This window comes from Falco naumanni, chromosome 7 (genome assembly GCF_017639655.2).
Source record: "Falco naumanni isolate bFalNau1 chromosome 7, bFalNau1.pat, whole genome shotgun sequence".
NCBI classification, from domain to species: domain Eukaryota; kingdom Metazoa; phylum Chordata; class Aves; order Falconiformes; family Falconidae; genus Falco; species Falco naumanni.
In genome coordinates this window covers 10660137-10682557 of record NC_054060.1, presented here as the reverse complement: position 1 = coordinate 10682557, position 22421 = coordinate 10660137, and the positions used below count along the sequence as shown (strand labels likewise).

Genomic DNA, 22421 nt, shown 5'->3' with positions numbered 1-22421 from the left:
CATCTTGCATTGCAGGGACAAATGAAAGATGCTCAAAGCTGGAAGTGAAAGACAAGATTTTGGCCAAAAGCTGTTTGCAAGAGTTTCCTTGCAGAACACTTGCTGAGTGCCTTGGTCTGAATGTTTAAACAAGGGCTGGTCTCCCACACACTGTCTCTTATTCATGGCTAATCCTGCAGTGAGGTCAAATAACGCCAGCTCTGAATCACCACAACCATCTCCAAGGCAACCGGCTGAATATAGTGTAAACACATGATTACAGATGCACTGTCCAGTTCAGGAAGGAGGAGGAGGAAGAGGAAGAGCCGGTTTGAAATAAGTCATACTTTTATTGAAATCAGAGTAGTCAGTGCTGAAGCAACACCGGACAAACACACTGATGTCAGCAAAGCATGAAAATAACAGGTTTTCCCCATTTTGCTTTTCCCTGGCACCTGCTCTACCCCTGAAGTCTTTTTTTCCAGGTAGTTTGTCCAAAGTGAGGTATAAGCACAGAAGAGGCTGTTACCCAAATGGTTGTTTTACCTCTGAGATGTCACCTCTTCCCTTGCACTGCAGCCCTGGACAGTGTGCTATCTGGCAGGAATGGGACTACCATTGCAAAAGGTCTGTTAAATGTTTGTCTGATACAAGCTGAATTTTGGGACAGCACCCATCCCTATCTAGCATCCTATGCCACAAGATCACAGCTCTACCAGGTTAAAAAAAATAAACAAAAACCCCATTATAATTAAAGGAACAATTGAGAGTAATCCCTGTTTTTCCTTTGAATCATAAACAGAGTCAGATTTCCCACTAACAGCGACAAAACGAGCCCCAGGGACCCCTCCCTGGTGGCTCAGTTATATTTGTGCAGAGCCCAGAGCATCACCCTGGGTACCGCCTGGCAGCCACCGCCATAGCCACATCCACTGCTGTTCCAAGGATGTCAGGATCAGCAGTGATAGGAAAGCATCGTTCCTGCCCGGAAATCCCATCAAGTATGCCGGTTCCTGCACGGACTGAAGGGGAACACTGGAGTTTTTCAGTTCCTTTCTTGGCAACACAGCCATGGTCCCGAGGGGAAGATGAGGTCATTGCAAGCAAGGCTGGCAGAGCCCCACGCCCACCACACAAATGCAGGGAAGGAGTCGCCCCTTCTTCCTTCTCTGGGAGAAAATAAGCACTAGTCTAATTGATTGCATGGGGCTCCAGTTGTCAGTAACTGTAAAAAGATTTCTCTTCCCAAGCCAATTGAACAACCCGAACAGCACAAAAAAACCCAGAGGAAATGAAAAAATACAGTGGCCAACTTTTAGCCACTCGTTCCCAGGAGGAAAAACTCCTTATCCCAAATTGTACTCCACATGCATCTCCTAAAACAATACTTAGGAGATCGATAAAAAGGCAAACCCAAGTAACACACTTGATTGCTTAAGCTATACTGTGTATAGTGAAAATGTCAAGCGTTTTTCTCACACTAGCATCAATGTGCTGCATAGCAACAAGTCAGAATGAAAGGTTAATGGTAAGGACTGCAGCCTGGAACATGCTCATTCCCACGGTCCTGAAGTCACCAAAGGGAAATGCTACACTGATTTGTTTTGTTTTGTTAACAGCATGAAGGCCTAAAAAGAGCAGTGGGCTTTGCTGTGAAAACCCACCCCATCGGAACCGGTTGTGCTGGAGAGATGGCACGAAGCACCATACACTGCTTGCCACTACGATAATTTCAGAAAACTGGCTCTGATCTGCACAAAAGGATTTAGGGGAGACAGGCTGTATTTCACCAGGACTACAGCAATGAACCTCACCGAGTTAAGCATATCCTAAGTGTAGCTAGGACCTGACAGGCTGTACACCAACTAGACAATAGTATCCCTAACCTGGCAAACGTGCCTTCCATTATCGTGCTCACATTTAAAAGCTTTTTACTTTGTGTAAATATAACTGTGTATTTTCTACATGAGAATCCCATAGTTACACATTAAATTATTGCATTCTCAGTTATATAACTAGCGAAATTAAGCGAGAGATTTTTAAAAGGCAAAAACAGCCATCCAAACCGTGCCTTCTAGGCTATCTCTATGAGTGTGTAAATGAGGAAAAAGACAACCAACAAAACAGCATCATATTTACATCCGTTGAATTAACCACATTTCATAGACTAATACACTGATATGCAAAGAAAGGCAATTGTTTACCAGGAGAAATTGTCTCCAGACTCCCAGGATTAATCTTTCTTGTGCTTGTGCAGTGTTGGACAGTTGACCCAGTGAAGACCAAGTAGAAAACTACATCATCTTCAACTTTATCTTCCTCAGTCAGCTGCACTGTAATAACAGAGTCACCCTAGAAAACAGGACAACAAAAATAGTTAGGTTTACACTTGCAAGAACTGCATCACAGAAAATAAAATTCTACGTACAAGGCTCCTGCTCCCTGTTCATATAGTCCATTCACATGACTTGGGGCCCATCCTAATTTTCAGATATACAAGTCATCCTTATCATGCCTCTTAGCATCACAGCCAGCCAACCAGCTAGAAAATATGTTGAGTGCAGCTCTGGGAAGAGATATGTAGAAATCTCAAGGGTATATTCAAAATAGCAACCTAATATGGTGAAATCACACCAAGTTTGACAAACACAAGCATGTATCCCACACAGTTTTTTTATACACACACATGCATAAATACACATCTCCCCCCACATACAGATAGCTAAAACAACAGAACTGAAATAGTAGCATAAAATTGCCTCCGCCTTCATAAATTTTAATAATTTTCCTTATTTTTGCTTGAGCATTCACAGCTCCCCTGTCCAAGCTAGCCATTGTGTTTATAGTTCCAGTGTAACCAACTTAATCGCTGAACACATCTCTCATCTGCAATCCAAAAACACACAGATTTTGAAGTTTCATACCCACCGAGATTTTTTCCACCTTCCTTAGAAAAAAAAACCAAACTGTGGCTATACAGACAGCAGTAGCTCTTCTCACTCCTCTACAAAGCTTATGTCTTGGTGAAAAGCTCTGTACATTACCAAAACCAGCAGGTTTTCAAACCCTGAAATCTGTCATGATCTGTTGGCTGAACGCTCCTGCTTAGTTTTAGGGAGGCTTTGTTACAGTATATCAGTATATTCTATCATTTTACACACCTTTGCTATCAGCAAAAATCATGTTCATGAAGGTCACACACGGTTATCATAGGATACAGTAAATACACCTGAAATTCATACATCTGCATGGACAAGAACAGGAGCAATATCCACCACCTTCAATTTTCCATGGGAAAAGGAAAGCAAGGAAGGAGGATGGCTTTTAGTTACTACAGAACTAAATGTGTTTTCATTTGATCTCACCATACATCATTTATCTGCCCAAAGCATTATATAAACTACGAGACACTGAGAACAGAGGAATGTGACCTGACCTTCTGCCCCTTTTCCATCAAGATCAAAACCACTCGGACGCCCCAGTTTTACACTGCAGCTGCATGAGCCAGCTCTTTGACACCACGTCATTGAGCATATGGTTAAGGCTGCGGATCTGGAAAAGATTCTTTTTGCAGATTATGTAATTCTGATTTGCATACCAAATGGAATATGCATGTCATTTCATTTAAAACCCTCTCCCTTAAGAGGACTCAGTTCATCCTTTCTCTTTGTCAGATACAATTATTGCAGAAAAATCCCCCTACTTCCATGCCCTCCCATACACCCGTGCCACATTAGCATCGCATCCCATGCTCCCTCTCCAGTACCCCTCATTCTCCCTCATCTCAGCTCCTTTTACACCTCCTCTGATCTGCCCTGTCTGGTCCCTCTTGCCAGAGGCAGGATTGCACCTTGTTTTGATAGAAACAAGGTTTTGCAGTGCAGTACACAACCAGCCCCTGGTCTTAAAAACAAATACATGGGTCAGTCTTATAACACACAGGAAAGAAAACCATTAATTCAAAAAAGATAAATGGTGCAGTGAGTCCAGTTTGCATTTCCAGAGGTTGCAGAGTTACAAATGTTTTAGGAAGGTCGCATAGTCTATCTTGTATATAGTCAGTGTTAAAATAAAAACAGGTGCAGAAAGAAATAAATCAAGCTTTAAATTCAAGCATGACCAGTTCACATGCTGAGTTGAAAACTAAATATTCAATTTCAAGCAAATGGATCCAGTTTTAAGCGGATGTTCAAAAAAACAAAAGCTGAAGTTTTAACCTACAAACCCTTTGTGCTTTCATTTTCATATCCGTCCTTGTTCAAACTGTTCCTCCCTTAAGGCATGAACGTACAAAGTACTTAAATGGACTTAAAATAAAGGTGACATTTCAGGACGCTCATCAACAGGGCTGATTGTTTAATGTGGTATCTGTTAAAGGAGATTTTCCTTTTAACTCAGAAATCAAGTACAGCTAGTCCAATTCCTGTGAAAGGAAAGCAAATCCGCACATGAGAAGACACCTGTCTATCCATGCAAACTGCTCACATTTCAAGGAAAAGCAATTTAATTTGCAGCATTATTGCAAGAGCTAATTTGTACATTTGTATGTTTTGTTATTGACAAAACCCATATAAACACATGTAAAAAACCTCAACACCAGAGGTTCCACATGACCTGAAATCTAAGCCAGGACTTCAAAAAAGATAGCTGAACTTCTTATACAGACACCTGACCTAATTTTGAAGGTGGCCTTACTTTGGAAGGTGGTCAAATCACATGACCTGCAGCAGTCATTTCCAACCAAATTACTTCACTCTTTATATTTCAATTCGGTTTATTTCAATTATTGTTTAAGTCTATGCAGAGCACAAATTGTCATCTGCTGATATCATTTTAGACACAGCTAAAGAGTCTTCTAAGCAGCACTTTATGGTAGGATGGTCTCCACAAGCCTGTTCCCTCCTCCTCCTCTCTTCCTCTGGAGGACCCTTCAGCAAAAAACTGAAGGGGGACACCCAATATCCATACGACAACTGAGCGGGGTTGTTTGTTTTGTTGGGGTTTTTTTTTTCACTTGAAGTTTTAAGTTGTCTCCAAATATCTTCAGCAAGACTAACAATGTACCACTTAATTGCTGTGTGCTTCAGTTTACTTACACTAAATGAGAGACCCCTCTTTCAACACACATCTCTACTTCCCAGTCATTAACAATTTAGTTATCCACTGCCAATTTTAACTTGATTTTAAGAAGTTATAGTCAAACAACATATTTATTTGAAAAGGAAATAATGCACAGAACAAACTCTTCTCTTTCCAACATTTTTGGAGTTAAAGAAAACCAGTAACAAACACAGCCAAATTCCTCCAACCCACATAGAAGTCTCCAACAGCCCTATTGCATTCAGCCTCCAAAAACATTTTAATTGAAGTATGTTTACCTTTATTCATTTAATATTGTCCAAAAAATGTCATCTGTTCAGTATCACTGCCACACAAGGTGGTTATTATAACCCCTCTTTCATCCCGAATGGCTAGAAATGGGAGGCCAGCCTGCCAATATCCCTTTGGTGAAAGTACAGACAGATCAAAGCCATTCTCTGGAATGCTCCAACAAATAAGAATAATTTAATTTCAAAACTAGTTTGGATCGACTAATATTTACTTGGCTTAAAGCCCATTGGAAATGAAAACATTCCATTTTGGTCCATTCATGAAAGAGGTCACCCTCTCCCTCGTTCATATCTGAAAATCTCTGGCTTCAGAGAGCTGTAATGGGACGTAAAGAAGGTAGATGTGGCTCTTTCCTCCAAAAATATTCCCTTTCTCAAACTGCAGGGAGAAAGCAGGTCTGCCTTACCAGGGTGCACTGGAAAAAGCCAAACCTGACCTTGGGCTTTAAACTACTATAAAATCCTTTTGTGAATTGTTTGAGAGTAGCACATTTCTGAACCGTGAGCTTAGTTAAGGCAGCAGAATGCAATTAACTCTAAAATTGCCCAAATGCTGTTACTAGGTCTAAAAATTGAAACTAGATAGACAATGCATCTGTTTGTCAGCATATTTTGCTGGCATTAGGACAACTCTATCTTTTTAGGGATTTGTTTTTCCAATGCTGCAGTTAAAGGCACGCAAATTGTGTGTAGGAATATTATGAGCAACCCTGAGTAATCATTTCTAATTTTTCAGACTTGGTGTCTGTGCCTGTTTAAAATTAATTATTTACCTTCAAAGGCCTTTTTTTTTTTTTCCCCAATAGATGACCTCAGCAATATTTGGAAGTGAAAAAGTGAATACATTGTTTAAGTTCAGAAGAATTAAGATCACTTATGTTATTAGCTCAACAGTACTATTAACCTTCCAAAAACAAAATAATTGTTTTAAGCATGTAAAGACATTGATTTTTTCCACTTCAGGCCGTGGAAATCTGTCTGGTTTCAGGAAATTGGTTATCATTTGAGACCATGAGGACAGCCCCAGCAAATGCAGAATTCAAAAACTCAAGATGAAAACCATGAGTTTAGCTGGCGGGGGGAGTTCTCCCTGAGGGATATCAGCTCTAGCAGCAACAGGTACATTTCTCTGCAATGGACTATGATGGGAAAAAATATTCTTAGTATTCTAGCTAACAAATTTTGAAGTTTCTAACCCACCCACACCCCCCCCAAAAAAAAAAAACAAACTAAAAAAAAAAAAAGGGCAAGCCGTATTTTTGTATCTGAAACATGTGATTTCTAAACTGGTTTTCCCCGCATAGTTCATAATGGGAATTTTGAAGTACATTAACTAAACCAGTAACCACCCACCCTGATCCGCCCCCTCCCTCCCCCAGTCTAAAAATACTTTAAAAAAAATGAAGTGTTGTTAGACAGCGATACTGAAGCACTCAAGCATTACTTCAGCATTCTGCTTTTAACAAGAAAACACTAACAACCAGTAATTGTGAATGTGTTCCACACAGAAAAGTGAAATTCCTGCTGACAACCATTGCCATCTCTGGCTACTAAATGGAAAGTCCACGGGTCAGATGGGTTAGAGATTCACATGCAAGGAAAGAAACCTTCCTCCCAATGCATTTCCTTCTAGGAGCTGTTGTAGCGTCGGTGTTTTATGATGATTCATTAAAGAGGCTGGGTTAGGTGCTGGATTAGATGAGTAAATGTAACTTGCCACTGTAACAAGTTTTGTTTTGTTTCCTCTATTCATAACACGAATCAGATGCTTGTTGGGTCATTGCTTATTGCATTATGTTGGGACACAAAAGGAGAAATATGCTCCCTCCCCTTTGGGAAGCTCTAAATAACTCCCCAAGAGAGCTGCACTGTACCCAGGACAGCACAAAATCACAGCTGTGGTTTCTTCCTCCTCCTTCAAGGAGTTTGGGCTCGTTGGTACCTTTATTTACTCATTTTTTAGATAAGTTTGACTTGCTGTTGCCCCAACTACTGCTCAACAGAGTACACAGGATTGAGCTGTAATTACAGCAGGAGACAAGTCCTTTCACATCCCTACACTTTGAGCTTCCCCAGTAGTGAAATGGGAACTGTGGTTCAAACACACAGAGTATTTTTCATCCAAATGGCTTTTAAAGGAAAAGCTGGCTTTTCAATCATATAACGTTTTCTTTGGAAAGTGTGCAGGACCAACAATAATTAAGTTAGACAAAATCAAAGGGAAAGCTGAGACAATTCGACCTCAGATTGAGAACTCCAGAATACTCTGAAATGAGCTAGAGGATGGAAAAGGCAACTGTAAGGCAGCTTTAGAAAATGTGCCAGAAATCATGCCACAAGAGAAAAAGTAAAATATAATTGTTTAGATGCTTGATGATCCATTAACATCTACCTTTGCAAGTACACAAGATCAACAGCTAAACCTTTGCTCCCGGACAGTGTCCCCATCTCAGCTGAGTATCTTGGAAGATCCCTCCCATTGAAAGTTACTTCCAGGTGGTGCAAACACATGCTTAACCCCCCAGAGAACCACAGCTGGAAAGGACACCCACAGCACATGGACATCTCCATGCAGAACAAAACCAGGTGCAGCACACAGGCTCCTGACTGCAAAAGGACATGAGGGTTTGGACAACTATTTTTAGAGCAAACATAACAGTGCTTATCTCCTGGAATAACCCTTTTGATTGAGAAAGGCTTGGATCCCAGTTTTTCCTGGTCTAAGCACTCCAGCGAGTCAGCTGCAACACAGGCACCAAGCACTATCACTGCTGGCTCATAAAACCAAGGGATGCTCTTCTTTCCACAGCAAGAAACTAACCTGCATCCAACAAACTCTTCCAGGCTGCTATCCCCAGGTTAACAGACGCAGACAAGCAGCTTAACCCTGAAGGGTGGAATCTGGAGATGGGTCCTACCTCCAAAATATTCAGCTGAGTCCCCTTCTCTCTCTGCCTCAGCATGGGGTGAGTTTGCCAGCAAACCTCACAATCTTGAGGGTATTTTCTCTCATGGGAACAGTATTTGGGCTTCTGAGTTGCCTCCCGGTACTTTACTCACAGATATTGCAACAATGCAGCTTGAAAGATGCATCCCCTTTTGCAGATCTGTCCATTTACCCTGCAAGCTCCCAGCACATATATATAAAAGGAATGGACCATGGGAGAAGGTCAGAGGTATCTGTTACAGTGAGATAACAACAGTCATTATAGATCTCTTCAATTTCACCAGCACGTATTGACTCAGAGGAGCATTTCAGAGAAAGATCACATCAAACAGTTTATTCTGCAAAACTCCAGTCCCCAGAAACAAAGGTAGGGCTGTGAAATCTGTCTGAACACGAGCGGCTCTAGAAATCCCTCCTCGCCTGGAGATATCCCCCTTGATAAAGGCAGTGACCTGGGTCAGGAGCGTGGAGAAAGATGGATGTCGTTTGGCTGGAGTGTTGCAACCTCCTGCAGATAAAACCTCCAGGGAGAGACTCCAGAAACAAATAGAATGGCAAGCTGCCAGGTTTGGGGTAGATTTGGGTCCTTTTTCACAGTCAATGACTTCAAAGTCCTTGATCTTAAAGGAGCATGAAGCAGAGATGTTTTTTGTTTTCTATAAATAAATTAAAGGAAAAAAATCACAAAAGATGACAACAAGGATTACTCCAATGGTTTAGAATAAATAAAAATAAATCTCCAAACCTAACTTTATTTCCCTTTTAAATTAACAGCAATGCTATTATTTCTGCCAGTGAAAGGTTTCACGTTAACAGCATGGACACTGAGCCACTCTGTGATGAGAAAGACAGAATTTAGCAAAGTGATCTCTTACTCCTAGGAAAATACAATCACAGACCATAATGTCTTGCCCACAGGCCACCAAAAGAGCAGAATGATGGTACATGTTTCTCTGCCAGCCACATAGCAGCTCGAGGTGATACCTTCCGTATTTCATTAACACTGCACTGAGCCAAGTGATCTCTTCTTCCAATGCTAGCCACAAAGCCATGACTGAAACACTGATATATATGCAAAGTAACTTCATTCTCTCCTCCACTTTCTTTCCCCAAAGGTGAGAAAGAAGTTAGTCCAAAAATAAGATTAGCTTAGCACGCTGATGAATAAAAAGTTGACCCAGGGCAAAGTAGGGATGCAGAGTCAAAAGACCATTTAGTTAAGACCATTTGGATAAAAGGAATATGTGGGAAAACATGAACATCTGTGATAAACAGCCCTGAACTACCGTCTCCAGGCCCAAGCTGGTTCCCACAGATCCATCCTGAGTGCAACCTGTGCTAAAAAACACAGAATGGACACCCCCAACTTGCCTACCTGCAGAGCCAGCATCACTACAGCTGATTTATTAATGCAATCTCACAGCCACACCACATGCCAAGCCAGTCCATGTGTCTAATCCTGCAGCAAGGTTTATTCGCGAAGAGACAAATAGTTGGAGGAGAGCAAGGGGTGAACTTCATACTCTGAATCAGTGTGAGCACTGCAAACTCTTGCAGAAATGGGTACGCTTGAAGAAATCCATTATTAGTAGCCCACATCCTTTGGCAGAATGTGTCTCTGTTGGTCTCCAAATCAATCAGCTCAGAGATGAATCTTTATTGAGTGTCAAGATGCTATTATAAGTATTACACACACGTTAATCCAGGCAGCTTGAAGGAGCTCTGCATAGACTGCTAACAGAAACCCATCAAAGTAACAGGATCACATTAGTGTTGAGACAGAAACATGATTTATCTTTAAGAGTACATCTTCATGGCATACAACTTTGCTACACAGAGCCAGGAGAGTTATTAGATTGGGCTGTTAATAGCTAATTTAGCTATATCATTGCCTTAGCACGGGGGCTCCACATGCTCTGCAGCACTTATGTTACCAACACTTGTTCAGAGCATGCTTAGTGCATCTGTTTTGGTGCCAGACTATGCTATGCAGACAACCTTCACAAAACTGAACAGCCAAGGTCATTTCTAAAAAAAATTACCATCGAGAAAGACACTATAAAATTAACAATAAAATTAATAGCAAAATGGCAAAAATCAAAGTTAGGGAGAAAAAGAAAGACAAGAAAAGTGCCATCCAATCATTTATGTTACATGCAAACACCCAGGCAACAATTACTATAATAATTTTATTGTTTGGGTGAAATGGGCTTCTGTTCTTCACTATACTGTGAGAGAACCAAAGCAGATGATTTTATTACCAGCTGCTAGAGTGATTGATAGTATTTCCTGCTAATTACTGCCATAGCATTAACAACAAAATTGTAGTGCTTGGGAGAAATAGCAGGCAGTCTGAATGTATTCAGTGACTAACGAATTCAGCTGTTCTCTTTGCACCAGAGAGGCAGACAGAGTCACAATTCCTGGAAGATGGAGTACATATGATGACACATTATTTGAAACAAACTCTTATCACTGGAGTATTTGCACAAATAGCCTTGAGGTGTCTAAATGAAAAAACAAAAAAACCAGTTTGAACACTAACATCCAAAGGCATAAGAGAGCAGAAGGATGGTGTTTTCCTGGTACTTCAGCCTCCTCTACAGTACAGCAAAACCCTCAAAGAGACAGAGCTCAGAAAATGTTTGAGTCCTCATTTTCCTGTCAGCTGCAAAATATCCTCACCAGTCTTGAAGTATTTCACAGCTACAGTACTTAAGAGCTACTGTAATGCCTGAGGCACTTTTTAAAGTGACATTTTTTTGCCATTAGAGAATAGAAACGATTGTAACTATTGTCTTACTGAAGAAGTACCCCCCACAACCACAATTACTAGGCAGGTGAAACTTTTGCAATGCTTAGAAGAAACACTTTGAAGCAAAAATACAAACACAGGCAGCCTGCAGAAAGCAGCACTGAAAATGTGTCCTGCAACAGAACTGCCACTTGATGGCAGTGCACTGCATCGATCTTCGCACAGAACAATTAATCACAATGTCTTTTAATTTCCACTTAAAGCACAATATGGAATTGCTTTACTGAGCAAGGCGGAGGATGCGCATTTGCAGAGACACCACATGCAGCACAACCTTCAGAAGCAGACAGGAGGCACTGCAGGTAGAGTACAGGAGATTTGAGAGGTTATTTGGAAACATCATTCCTTCATCAAATAGACATCTTCATAACCACTACTCTCACATCACCTTTGCTGTCAGGACTGCCCCTGGTCTAACAGAATGACTGTTGTTACAGGAAATAAAGCAGGGACATTATCCTGGTGAATGAGATGGGAAACTTGTTTGGTCATTCTAAAGGCAACTTTAGAATATTTACGAACTCTCTATATAAATGCATTCCATAGCAGAAGAGTAGTTGAAGGGTATTTTCATCCTGTTAAATATCAAGTCCTGATCTCCATTGCTCATTCCTCCTGGGAAGAGGGCAGGCAATACTGTCAGTCAAGGCTGGGAATGGGACACTATCTTAGCAGGTTTCCAGATATTAACCAGATCAGCAGCTACCACATGAAACAAAGAACACTAAATTCAGAGCCCAAAACATATACATCATTTCATCCAGTTTTACTAACACTCTTACTGTGAGAATATAAGGATTCCTTTTGCAGTTTCAGAAAACAGGCTGCAGCAATATAATAGCACCCCAAAAAAAGGAGATCCTCGCCTCCTCTGCTTTCCCACCCCTGCCCTGTACCAGCTCCTGCCCTTTTTCTTCTAGAAGTCTTATTACTTAAATTCTCATGCGATGCTGCTAAGTACTGGTGAGTTAAGGGCACAATTCCAGACAAGTGCTCCAGACTTCAAGCTACACCATTTATGGTTTACCAGCACATTCATACCCACAAAACAGGATTACAGAAGGGAAGATCTAACAGATAATTACAGGAGGAGGACTCTGAACCCAAATCACCAGCATTTTTAGTTTCAGATAATATGGAAGAGAAGTTGAGAAAGGGCCTCTGAACTGCAATTTAATCAATGCCTTATTCTGAAGGAAGGTGACGCTAATGGTCAGGTGGTCAACTTCTCCAGCCAAAACTGCCTTCAGTAAATACACAGGAGTGACCATTTCACAAGGAGTCCTATACTAACATCACACAGATCTCATGGGCTAGTGAACACATCGCTTAAGAGGAGCAAGCCAAGCGAACAGCCTCAGGACAACACTGTGCATCCCAAAGTCTTCACTTAGGTACCTGGAAACTGATAAACAGCAGGTGGCTTGACAGGGGATGGTGCAGAGCTCAGGTGGCAGCTGCTAGATGCCCATTTCAACAGAAAGAATGGCTTCTCACATGATCTTGATTCCCAGAATTTGGGAAGTGGATAAAAGAAATCTGAATCGAGGACCTAAGCAACAAAAACTTAAAAAGATGAGGTCAAGCACAGTTTAGTGAGGAAACTATTTTGCCTGCAGAGTGAAAGCAGAACCAGACATGTTGCAATACGCTCCTCTCAAAAAATCAGTTTATTCAGGCGCCCCAACTAACTTTCTTAAAACCAACCAAGAAGCAGGTTCTTCCACAAGCAACACAAACAAATATTTTATTTATAAAAGGTGCTCAGAGGCCTTCCACTCATTCATAATTCAAAGACATTTCAAAGGTGGGGCAGAAAACTAGTTTGTCTTTAAGAAGAAATCAAGTACCCAACAAATAAAAGACAAGAGGTTTATCAGATCCTCTCACCAGAGATGAACTAAACATCAAGACTGATTCTCTTCTTGCCTAAAGGACCTCGAGAGAAAGTAAGACAGGGCTTCTGTATAGTGATTTTCGTGAGAAATCCCCACATCAAAAGCATGCAAGGCATGTTCTACTTTTTCTGTTGGAGTGATCTCAGATACTCAGGCATCCCAGTGGCCTTTGTCACCATAGATGCCACAAAGCAAACAGTCAGTATTAGTAGAAAAGTAACTAACCCACAGCTTCCAACCTCATGACAACGTTTTACTGTAGGTTTATAAAGGTATTTCATTTTGTCCTTTTGTCCCCTTGGTAGAGATTCCTGAAGATCATTAATTATCTAGAACACAATAGTGCACAAGTCACACCTGAGATGGTTTCAGCCCCGGTAACAAGCCGGCTGCCAGGCAGGCATGCCTGCACACCACCTTGCTGCACTCAAGGACACAGGGAGCCACAGCACTTGGGACAGACACTGTTGCCACAAGCCTCAAGGTCTCCGTTTTGTGAACTTTTTTCTTTCATATTTATTCGGGAGATGTTTTTTTCTTAAAACACAAACATCAGAGGTTATTGCAATTCTTTTCTTCTCAGGAATACACAGTGCACTTCAGTAGGGCACCATTCTGTGTGAAATATTTAAATGGGAGAAAAAAAATTATAAGCATTATCCTTTTCTTCCCATTTGAAAGCAGGATACACTGGGAAATCTACAAGAGTACTTCGTTCATTAACAGAAGAGAGGACCTACTGTACCCAAAACCCAGGTTATATTAAGAGAGGGTCAATGCATTCTTTCTGAGGCTTTTGAAGTTCACACTTCATTAAGTTGCATGACATTTTGGCTTGGAAGTGGGAGCTCTCATCTCTATCAAAACCCTCCTTGGGAAACTCTGCAGGTTACACAGCTCATAAGTGGCAGTTTATTACAAGACTCCATCCACAGACCTGATTAAAGACCAAAGTCAATGGGAGCATTTTTATCAATTAAGTGTTTGCCCTCCCATGCAATCACCAGCTATGACACATTTGGGTTTGTCACTCCAAATAACGTGGGCACACCTTAGACAAACCATGCAGAGGAGGAGTGCTGTGATTTAAAACAAGTTTGTTCCTTTTAATCCAAAAGGAAAAAGGAAAAAAGTCTGCAGCAATACATCATCCTTCTCCAGCTGCTAATCTTTTCCATTTCACACCCACTGATCATTATCACCATGAAAAAAACATCCCCATCTTAAAGGCAGATCTAAGGTTCTAGTCTTGGCAGTAATCAAGAGATGACACTTAACGCTTCCCAACTCATTCCCTGCATGTCACCCCAGTCCTTTTCCAACACACTCATACCCAATACTGCTCACAGGTTATTCTTCCAGAAAAAAAAACCATTGATTTCAGAGTGGCAGGAGATGCCACTGGGTTAGAAGAACAATCAATAACATTATAAAGATCCTATAGCTAGCAGAGGCTGAATCAGAAATTATGCAGGTCACTTCTGGATTAAGATTTTTCAGGACATTGTATGCAGCTGAAGACTCGGCCTTGATCATTCACTCACGTGCACTCTGCATTTATTAAAGTTTGGTTAGAAATAAGGTCACAGCTTGTGATCCTTGATCCTTTCGTAATTAAATCTCCTGCTGAATACTCTGCTGGACTCTCAATTAATGGTAACATTTTATAAGAAGATCAAAACATCACCTTTACAAAGCTCTTTCCCATTTTCTTTCTCTTGCCTGGATGTTAGCAACAGTTGAGTTTAAGCTAAGTAACTAATTTAAATTATTTCACTTATAAATGAGAACTTAATGAATCACAACAATACAAAAGATCACTTAGTTATAAGCCTCCATTGTTTAGAGCATTGTTAACCCTTTTTTCCCCCTCCTATCTGCATACGCCTCGATGATCTAGATATTCCAGATCATCAACACATTGACAATAGCTGGGAAGTACCTTACAATAGCTGGGAAGTACCTTACAATACCAAAGATGAAATTTTGACTTTTGTTGGTAGAGAAATGCAACTTTTATAAAAAGGCGATGATCAGCAAAGTCACTGCAAGTATTTAATAAACCAATCAAACCCGAAGCTCCTGACTTCCCACCTCCCAAAGACTTCTGCCACCCTCTCATTCCATCCCAGCCATGCCAGCAAACAGAACAATTTGGTCCTTCAGCTTTGAGACTCTGGGCTTCCTGAGCACAAAGCTCCAGGCAGATCAGAAATAAGGTTTGAAACGCATCCTTCATCCACTATGCTGTGCCTGATAAGAGTCCTCGTATCAACAGGACAGCACTGAAATACAAGAGCAATGTGGGTAAAACCAGATTCAGATTTAATCCACCACCTGTGCATCAATAGGTGTTCCTGACTACAGTCTGAGGCAGGCAACCACAGGCCTGTCCAGCCACATGGACTTTTTTTGCACATCCTGTAGCAAAATGCAGCTGAAGAAATCCCTGTTATCTTAAGAACCTTGTATTCAGAAAAGACCTTCTTTTGAACAGAATAACCACAGTTGCACCAAAGACTTTGTAAAGCACGATCCGTATTATTACACACTGGGAAGAAAACAACCCATGAGAACAGCAGCAGGGGAAATGAGATACACTCAATCCAGCCAAGTGACAGCTGCTTTTTGTAACCTTGACCCATGATAGTGAAGAAGTTGGGAGATAAAGCTCATTCTCTGTTAACCCCACCCCCCAGGCTATGCTGATTAAGGCTCTGGAGACCACCTCTGCATTAAAGTTAAGCTTGTATCACAAAGTTTAAGACCACCGTCGTAATACAGAGGACTCAGAACTTCACAGTTACATGAACCACAGAAGATCTTGTCAATTACTTCCTCACTCTACTACCCTACTTCTTCAGAACATCACTGCAGGGAGCAAGACAGCAGCTCATGATAGTACCCCACGGTGATACCTGAGAAAGGAGCAAGGGGGTTTGAACATCTTTATTTCAAATTCATATCACAACATTCAGCCACAGACTACAAAGTAGCACTGCCTTTTATAAAGGCAATGATGTGTTGACAGTGGTACAGATGGGATAACTGCTTGACCTGCAGCCTGTTTAAACACCAACATTAACAGTATCGCACCACAGTGAACCTTCCCCATGCTATATTGGGGAATGCTTTGCTGCCCTATCTCTCCTGGCACGAGCTCCTCTGCCCCATGACTGCGCTGCTGGAAGCAGCACCAAGCTCCAGGGCCAGGAAAGCTCGTTAAACAGCATTAACGGCAGGTAACAAACAGCTCTGGGTGAGAGATAGGATGCTCCTGGGGGGACCAACTGAACGAGCTGGGGCCAGCTGTTTGCAGAGGAAAGGCTGAGCTCTTGTCCCAGCCCAAACCTGTGGCAAAATAATGCTTCACTCCAGTTCCTAGCAACTTCATTAACCAGCAAAAAAATCAGGCAATGCTTAAATGGAGCAGACTTATTTAATCACAAAAACACAACACTATTATTACAGGATGTGTTTTCCACCTTATCTCTTAATCTTTACACTTACAGAGGCCAGTAGTCTCATCATTACAGGCTGTTACAAGCTCTGCAGAGGCAGGACAGCTGATTTTTCCAAAAGAGGCAAATAAAAGTCCAAGCAGCCAAGAAGGATGCAGCAGGTGGTCTTCTCTCTATTTATGTACACTGACTTGAAAAACACAAGAAACTCCATCCTTCTGTTAGTGCGTATGTGGAAGTACCATCACCACAAAAATTTGGTCCCAAGTACTCCAGACATCTCAGGTTCCCAAAACACTTTTCATAACTGTCAGGCATTAATCTGAGCAACCTGGTAATTATCAGATAGGATAAAATGTGCTGTACCTTCCAGGGACTGAACTGGCAACATAATTTTTTTTTACTTTCTCCTCCTAAAAGGAGCTCAGTAATGCTGCTGATGATAAAAACAACTACCAAATCGAGCTTTCAGGATAAAACTCATGCAAGATTTAAAAAAAAATTAACAAACAAGTAATCTTAAGTCTAAGCTATGGACTTTAAAGAGGAAGACTGTAAAGGATGCAATGCAAAGGTGTCAAGAACAGTAGGATGAAATCTGGGGGAAGCAATTTTTCCTGCATGTAGACAAATGTAGGAAGACCCCCTGACATGTCTGTATTCCTGTTACTTCCAGCCATTTACTTCAGGGAGATGAAATTCCTTATGGAGAAATTCACAGGACACACTTCTCCGTTATTTGAAAACAAGCTCAAGAAGCCTATATACACAGAAAACTGAGTTCACGTTACTTTCAAGAAGGAACCTCGTGAGGTTTGTTACTCCCCTACCAATGACCAGGCCACAAGGCTGTTGCAAGTGCTTTTTGAAAAATGAAAATAACAGGAAGGTATTTTTTTATAGGTATGTTCTTTTCATACCTAAAAATGCTGAGCTGTCAATTAGCAACATGTGGAAAAAAACTCTGATCTTAAAACGTACCAAGCATTTATGCTGAGAGCAAACAGGAAGACTAAATATTACATTTTCAAGGTCCTTGAGGTTGTTTGGGTTTTTTTGCCCCCCTACCCCAAGGTATCAAAATTTGTTTTGAAAGGGAGCTGATTTGCATAAACATCTGACTTGGGGAGGAGAAGGAAGAGAGGAGAGAGTCACTGATGTATTGATAAATGTCATCATCAACTTATTTGCATTGCAAAGAAACACTATAGAGTGCCATATAATCATTATTTGATACTGGGCTACATTTGACCTCAGCCCAGTCCTCACTATCACGTGGCAATGAGAACTTTTTAAGTATACCACTTCAGTATTACACATTAAATACAAACCCACACAAAACGGTGGGAAAACAAACTAAGTCAGAAGATAAGACTGGGAAACAAGGCTTCCAGATTAGTTAAGTCATACACTGTTCAAAAGACATAAGGATAATTTTATCCTGCTTTCTACCATTCCTGTGTTTCTACCATAGCATCTACGTCGTATTTTTGTACATAAGTTTAATTCTATTTTAAGATGTCCTAAGTTTAAATTAAGTTTCTTCAAAGTCAAGGTGCATTCAGTAGGTTTGTGATTTAACACAATTCAGGCAACTTTTAGTCTCAAAATACAGAATATAGTGGTGTAGTCCAAGAAAACCATTCTCCCGAAGTCAGGTCACACTACCTAATGTTTTAATCTTGCTTCCAGTACAAGACTTAGTAAGTACAGAATAAATTCCAATACAAACTTGCAGCTGCTAATTAAAAGTAGGCAAAATTTAAAAGCTTTCATGGCATTAAAGGTCAAAATGATCCATAATTTACAACACACACTTTCCAAGGTACAGGTCTAGGACCAGTCCTGATCATTTCTCCTTCCCTCCCCCTTAAAAGCCACATTTGAAAGCAATTTTCCCTCCAAATTTTCCATCCTTGCATCAAGCTCTACCCTTGTTAGTGAGTTCTGTGGGTAGAACCATAAGCACAGGATCACTTCATCAGCTAACCCCGCTCTGAGCATGGCAAGGCAATATGGAAAGTAAACAGTTACAAACCTGGCTGGCAGCTTTGGCACAAATTTAACACACATGCATACACCCCCACAAATCCAAGTCTAATTTGACAGTCCCCATGTTCTGCAACAAAGCTGCTATTCACGAGCAAGAGGAAGCTTGTTCCTTATTAATGTAGCCATCAAGGTTACGAGCTTCCAGGAGGCTGACGTAAACCATACCCTGCTGCAGCAGTCGCGGCACAGCTGAGCCATTTGCTGCTTCCAGTTCCTCCCTGCCACGTTTAAAACTCCAACCAGAAAAATATTATCACAGTGGGCAAGCACTGCACACCAGGATGCCCTATTTTCCACACAAGCAATTTCTTCTTACCACCTCTCAACACATCAAGTCACAAGAGCACAGCCATGCACTCAAGCACACTCCTGGGAGGAAAAAATAAAAGCAGGAGGATGCCTGCATGGTGACAACATTACATGTCTCAAAATTTTAAAATCGTCTGCTGGAAAGACAAAGCAACTCTGTGACTTACCTGAACATTACCACTGAGCATTTACAACTGAATTAATACAAATAATGGCTTTGGGGAGCAAAGAGCATCTCCAAAAAGGGTGATGGGAAGCACTTTTTGTGAATAGTAGGAGAGGAAAAAATTTTGTACTCACATATAATGGAGCTTGCCGTGGATTAAGTTTCATGACCTCAGAACACTGAAACAAGAAAAAAATGTTTAAGATTTTTTCATAAAATTTTAGATACTTCTTCATAAGCTGCTTTAGCAATCATATATTACTTTTTCCAGTAGTCACTTTTATACAATGATTTTCTATTTTCTTTCTTTTGGATCAACAAGGATCTGTCTTTGTTTTTTTATTTATTTATGCACACATTAAGCAAAAACAACTCTAAAATGATTGGTAGAGGAAAGTATTCCTCATCTGAGCTGTCGATAATGTTGGCACTGAGGATATTCCAAGTGAAATTCACTTCCCCTTCACATCCATCTCAGTTCATCTTTCCTCCTAGCAACCCTCACTTTGTATCAGCTTGTTATGACAATTATCAATCCTTAATCACTATCTGTCCACCAGTTCCTCCACTGTCACCCAGAAAATTTTGCAAATTTTTGCAAAAATATGCAGTTCTCTCCACTGCTAGAGAAGACCAATTACTCTGGCAAATACTACCTTGCTCAAGTTAACTTGGTGCCATTTTTTCTCCTTCCACTGGATTCAATGTTCAAGAAACACTTCAGAACTACATAAAAATCAAACTATCAGAAAAGCTCCTTGCAAAACTGAGGGAAACCTCCCAGAATAGGTGATGCTCATGATTTTGCATCAGCATTTTTCATAGTCAAAAACTACCATTCTTATCTTACCACGATTATTTTAGTCAAGACACTCTCCTCTTTCAGGTCTGCCCCTGACATTTCTGTATCTCTATATAAGCCGGTGTATTGTATTGAGCTTTGAATCAGCTGAACCAGAATTTCACTTGCATTAGTTTCTGCATCGCAGTAGAAAATACTGACCCTAAATGAAAGCTTTAAGTTTTCATTTAATGTGTGTCAGGATCCTAAGATGAAGGAATGCAAAACAATTAAAAATGGAATTTCTGCTGTTGCTCATGTCTGCAGTACTGGTAATGCTTGCAAATACTTCAAACCAGTCTTAAAAGAGAAGAAATACCACTCTGCTTTTTACACAAAAAACACAGGATCTTGTTCATACTTCACTCCTTTCCAAATCCCACAGTTTGTCTTTAGTGAGACAAAAATTAAACCACAGCCTAAGTTTTCTTAGCTGATTCCAGCTATCCTTGCTCCCTCACACGCTCTCTTTATTTTACAAAGAAGCATTTTTGTACCAGTTGCTTTAAAATGTCTGTGCTACCTGCCAAGCTTGCTCATCAAAACAGTCCCTCTGCAAAAGGTCCTCCAAGCAGCCAGCGGACAGATGAATATTTTGCAACAGTTTTAAATCTAGTCCAATTCATACCTATTTCCAACCTCAGCATTCCCCTTCCAACAGCAACAATACCTCAAAATGGTTATGCTTGATAGCTTTCACTGTATTTTCAGCTCTTACAAAGACTGTAAGAAAATATGAAAATAGGGGACTAGTGTCACTAGCTACCATTTGGGCAGGGGAGTTCCAAAAATGGCTCTGCAAGCAATCCTCACCTGTGCCACACAACATTCCAGTCCTACCAAGGGCTCAAAAAGAAAAGAAAAAAAGAAACAAAAAGAAAAGCAAGAAGTGCACAAATCCTGCCAATTTCCCTCATGACCTACCTGAGCCTCTCTTTCCTATTCTGAACCTGGGCATCTTGAACAGGGGTACCAAAACACTATCCAGCCAAGAGTGTTCATGGCATCTTAAGGAAATTAAACCATGGTTAGAAAAGCTCCCTTTTAAGCCCACTTCACATTTGGATTTTTACAAAGTCTCATTACAATGGACCAATTCTCTCAAGAAGAAAAATTAAGATCTGTAGTCTAGCACAGCAATTTAGTAGTATTTGGATATGACTTTAAAAAAAAAAAATGTTACCACACAGAAACAAATCAGTTGTGTCTCAGATGATAATGTTTATAGGGAGTTAATATAAAGTACTGTTTTTCTCACCGTATCTTTTCAAGTCTTGACAAGTAACTGATCAACTTTTCTTTTGGCTGATAAAAAATACTGTGCAATATACCTTCAAAGACAAAGAATCTATACTTCTGCATCTACATTAACTATTAGAATTACTTCTTATCCCCAAAATTCAGCCATCATTCCACACTAGCGATATTACTACTGACCTGCTATAGGATAAGATGCAAGTTAAAGGATGTCCCATGAAAAATTCAGCAAAACAGAACACTACAGGTTTGTATTTGCCCAAGACACCACAGGCAATATATATTTTCTACTCCTCAAATTCTCTTGACTCCCGAATAATTAGCTGGTTTTATTTTTATCACGTATTTCAGTTTCTCAGGAGTTTGCTCTGAGGAAAGGAAGTTCTTCTAATGTACTCAAATATAGTCCTTCCTCCTTTGTTATTTAACAGCTTTACCTCTTCCCTGTCACAGTTCACAGGTATGTTATTGTCACTCTTGCCATTACACACAGTAACCCCTGTGACCTGAAAGCAAATGACATCTGTGTCCCCACAAAAAGCAAAATTGACAAGCACACACTCAGGGAGGTCACACCTGGATTTCAGCCACCGCTGTCTGCATTGCTTCAGCAAACCCACAGGGCACCAGCCAACTTCTCGTGCTCGGTAGGGTATTCTTACACAGCCTCATCCCTCCTGCTCCACTTGGTTTGCTCTACAGTCATCAAGCCAACGCTTTCTAAAAAGTCCCATCCAAAGCTTCATGAAATAAGAAGGCAGGCCCTAACTGGAAGCCTGGGCATGCACCTAATCCTCAAAAGCAGTAGCAGGGTCTAGACTGTTATATTTTCCCCTTCCTTATGTAGGTTTGAGAAGCTGAAAGTTGTTGACAGGAGGAATCGGGTAGCTAAGCTGGACCCTTTGTCTCCTTTCTTACCGATTGCTTCACTGGTGCTTTAGCCTACCTTTTTCAGCAAAGCCATCAAGGGACCTCTATTATACCAGAACTAATACTTCTTTATTTGACGTTGGGGTTGCAATACCATAGGACTGATCAGCTGTGAGCCCACTCCCTGCTTTCACAATTTTAATAGAGGATGCCATTCTAGCATCTACCATCAACACCCATCATACCTTTATAAAAAGGAGAAACCACAGTTCATGTGCTCTGTCACAAGGTCTACACTCTGCCAGGTTTACCCGAAGTCAGAAACTGTTATGCTACACATCACACTTGATAAGACATTTTAGCTGAAAGACCCAATGTGCATACACAGCCCAAGTTCCTTTGAGAAAGTTTGCTACCAGTCCTCTTATGGAGCAGA

General features: G+C 40.8%; 1 protein-coding gene across 12 annotated transcripts in view; it reads right to left on the bottom strand.

The window, feature by feature from the left end:
* The window catches only part of AKAP13 (A-kinase anchoring protein 13), a 203428-nt gene that overhangs the window by 138816 nt on the left and 42191 nt on the right, over positions 1-22421 (bottom strand). For all 12 annotated transcript variants that reach the window (XM_040600086.1, XM_040600088.1, XM_040600089.1 and 9 more), the window contains exons 3-4: positions 19152-19196; positions 2184-2331 (exon numbers count right to left, since the gene is read on the bottom strand). In XM_040600086.1, coding sequence (XP_040456020.1) covers positions 2184-2331; positions 19152-19184 — 181 coding nt within the window. In that variant the 5' untranslated portion in view covers positions 19185-19196. The remainder of the gene's footprint in view (positions 1-2183; positions 2332-19151; positions 19197-22421) is intronic.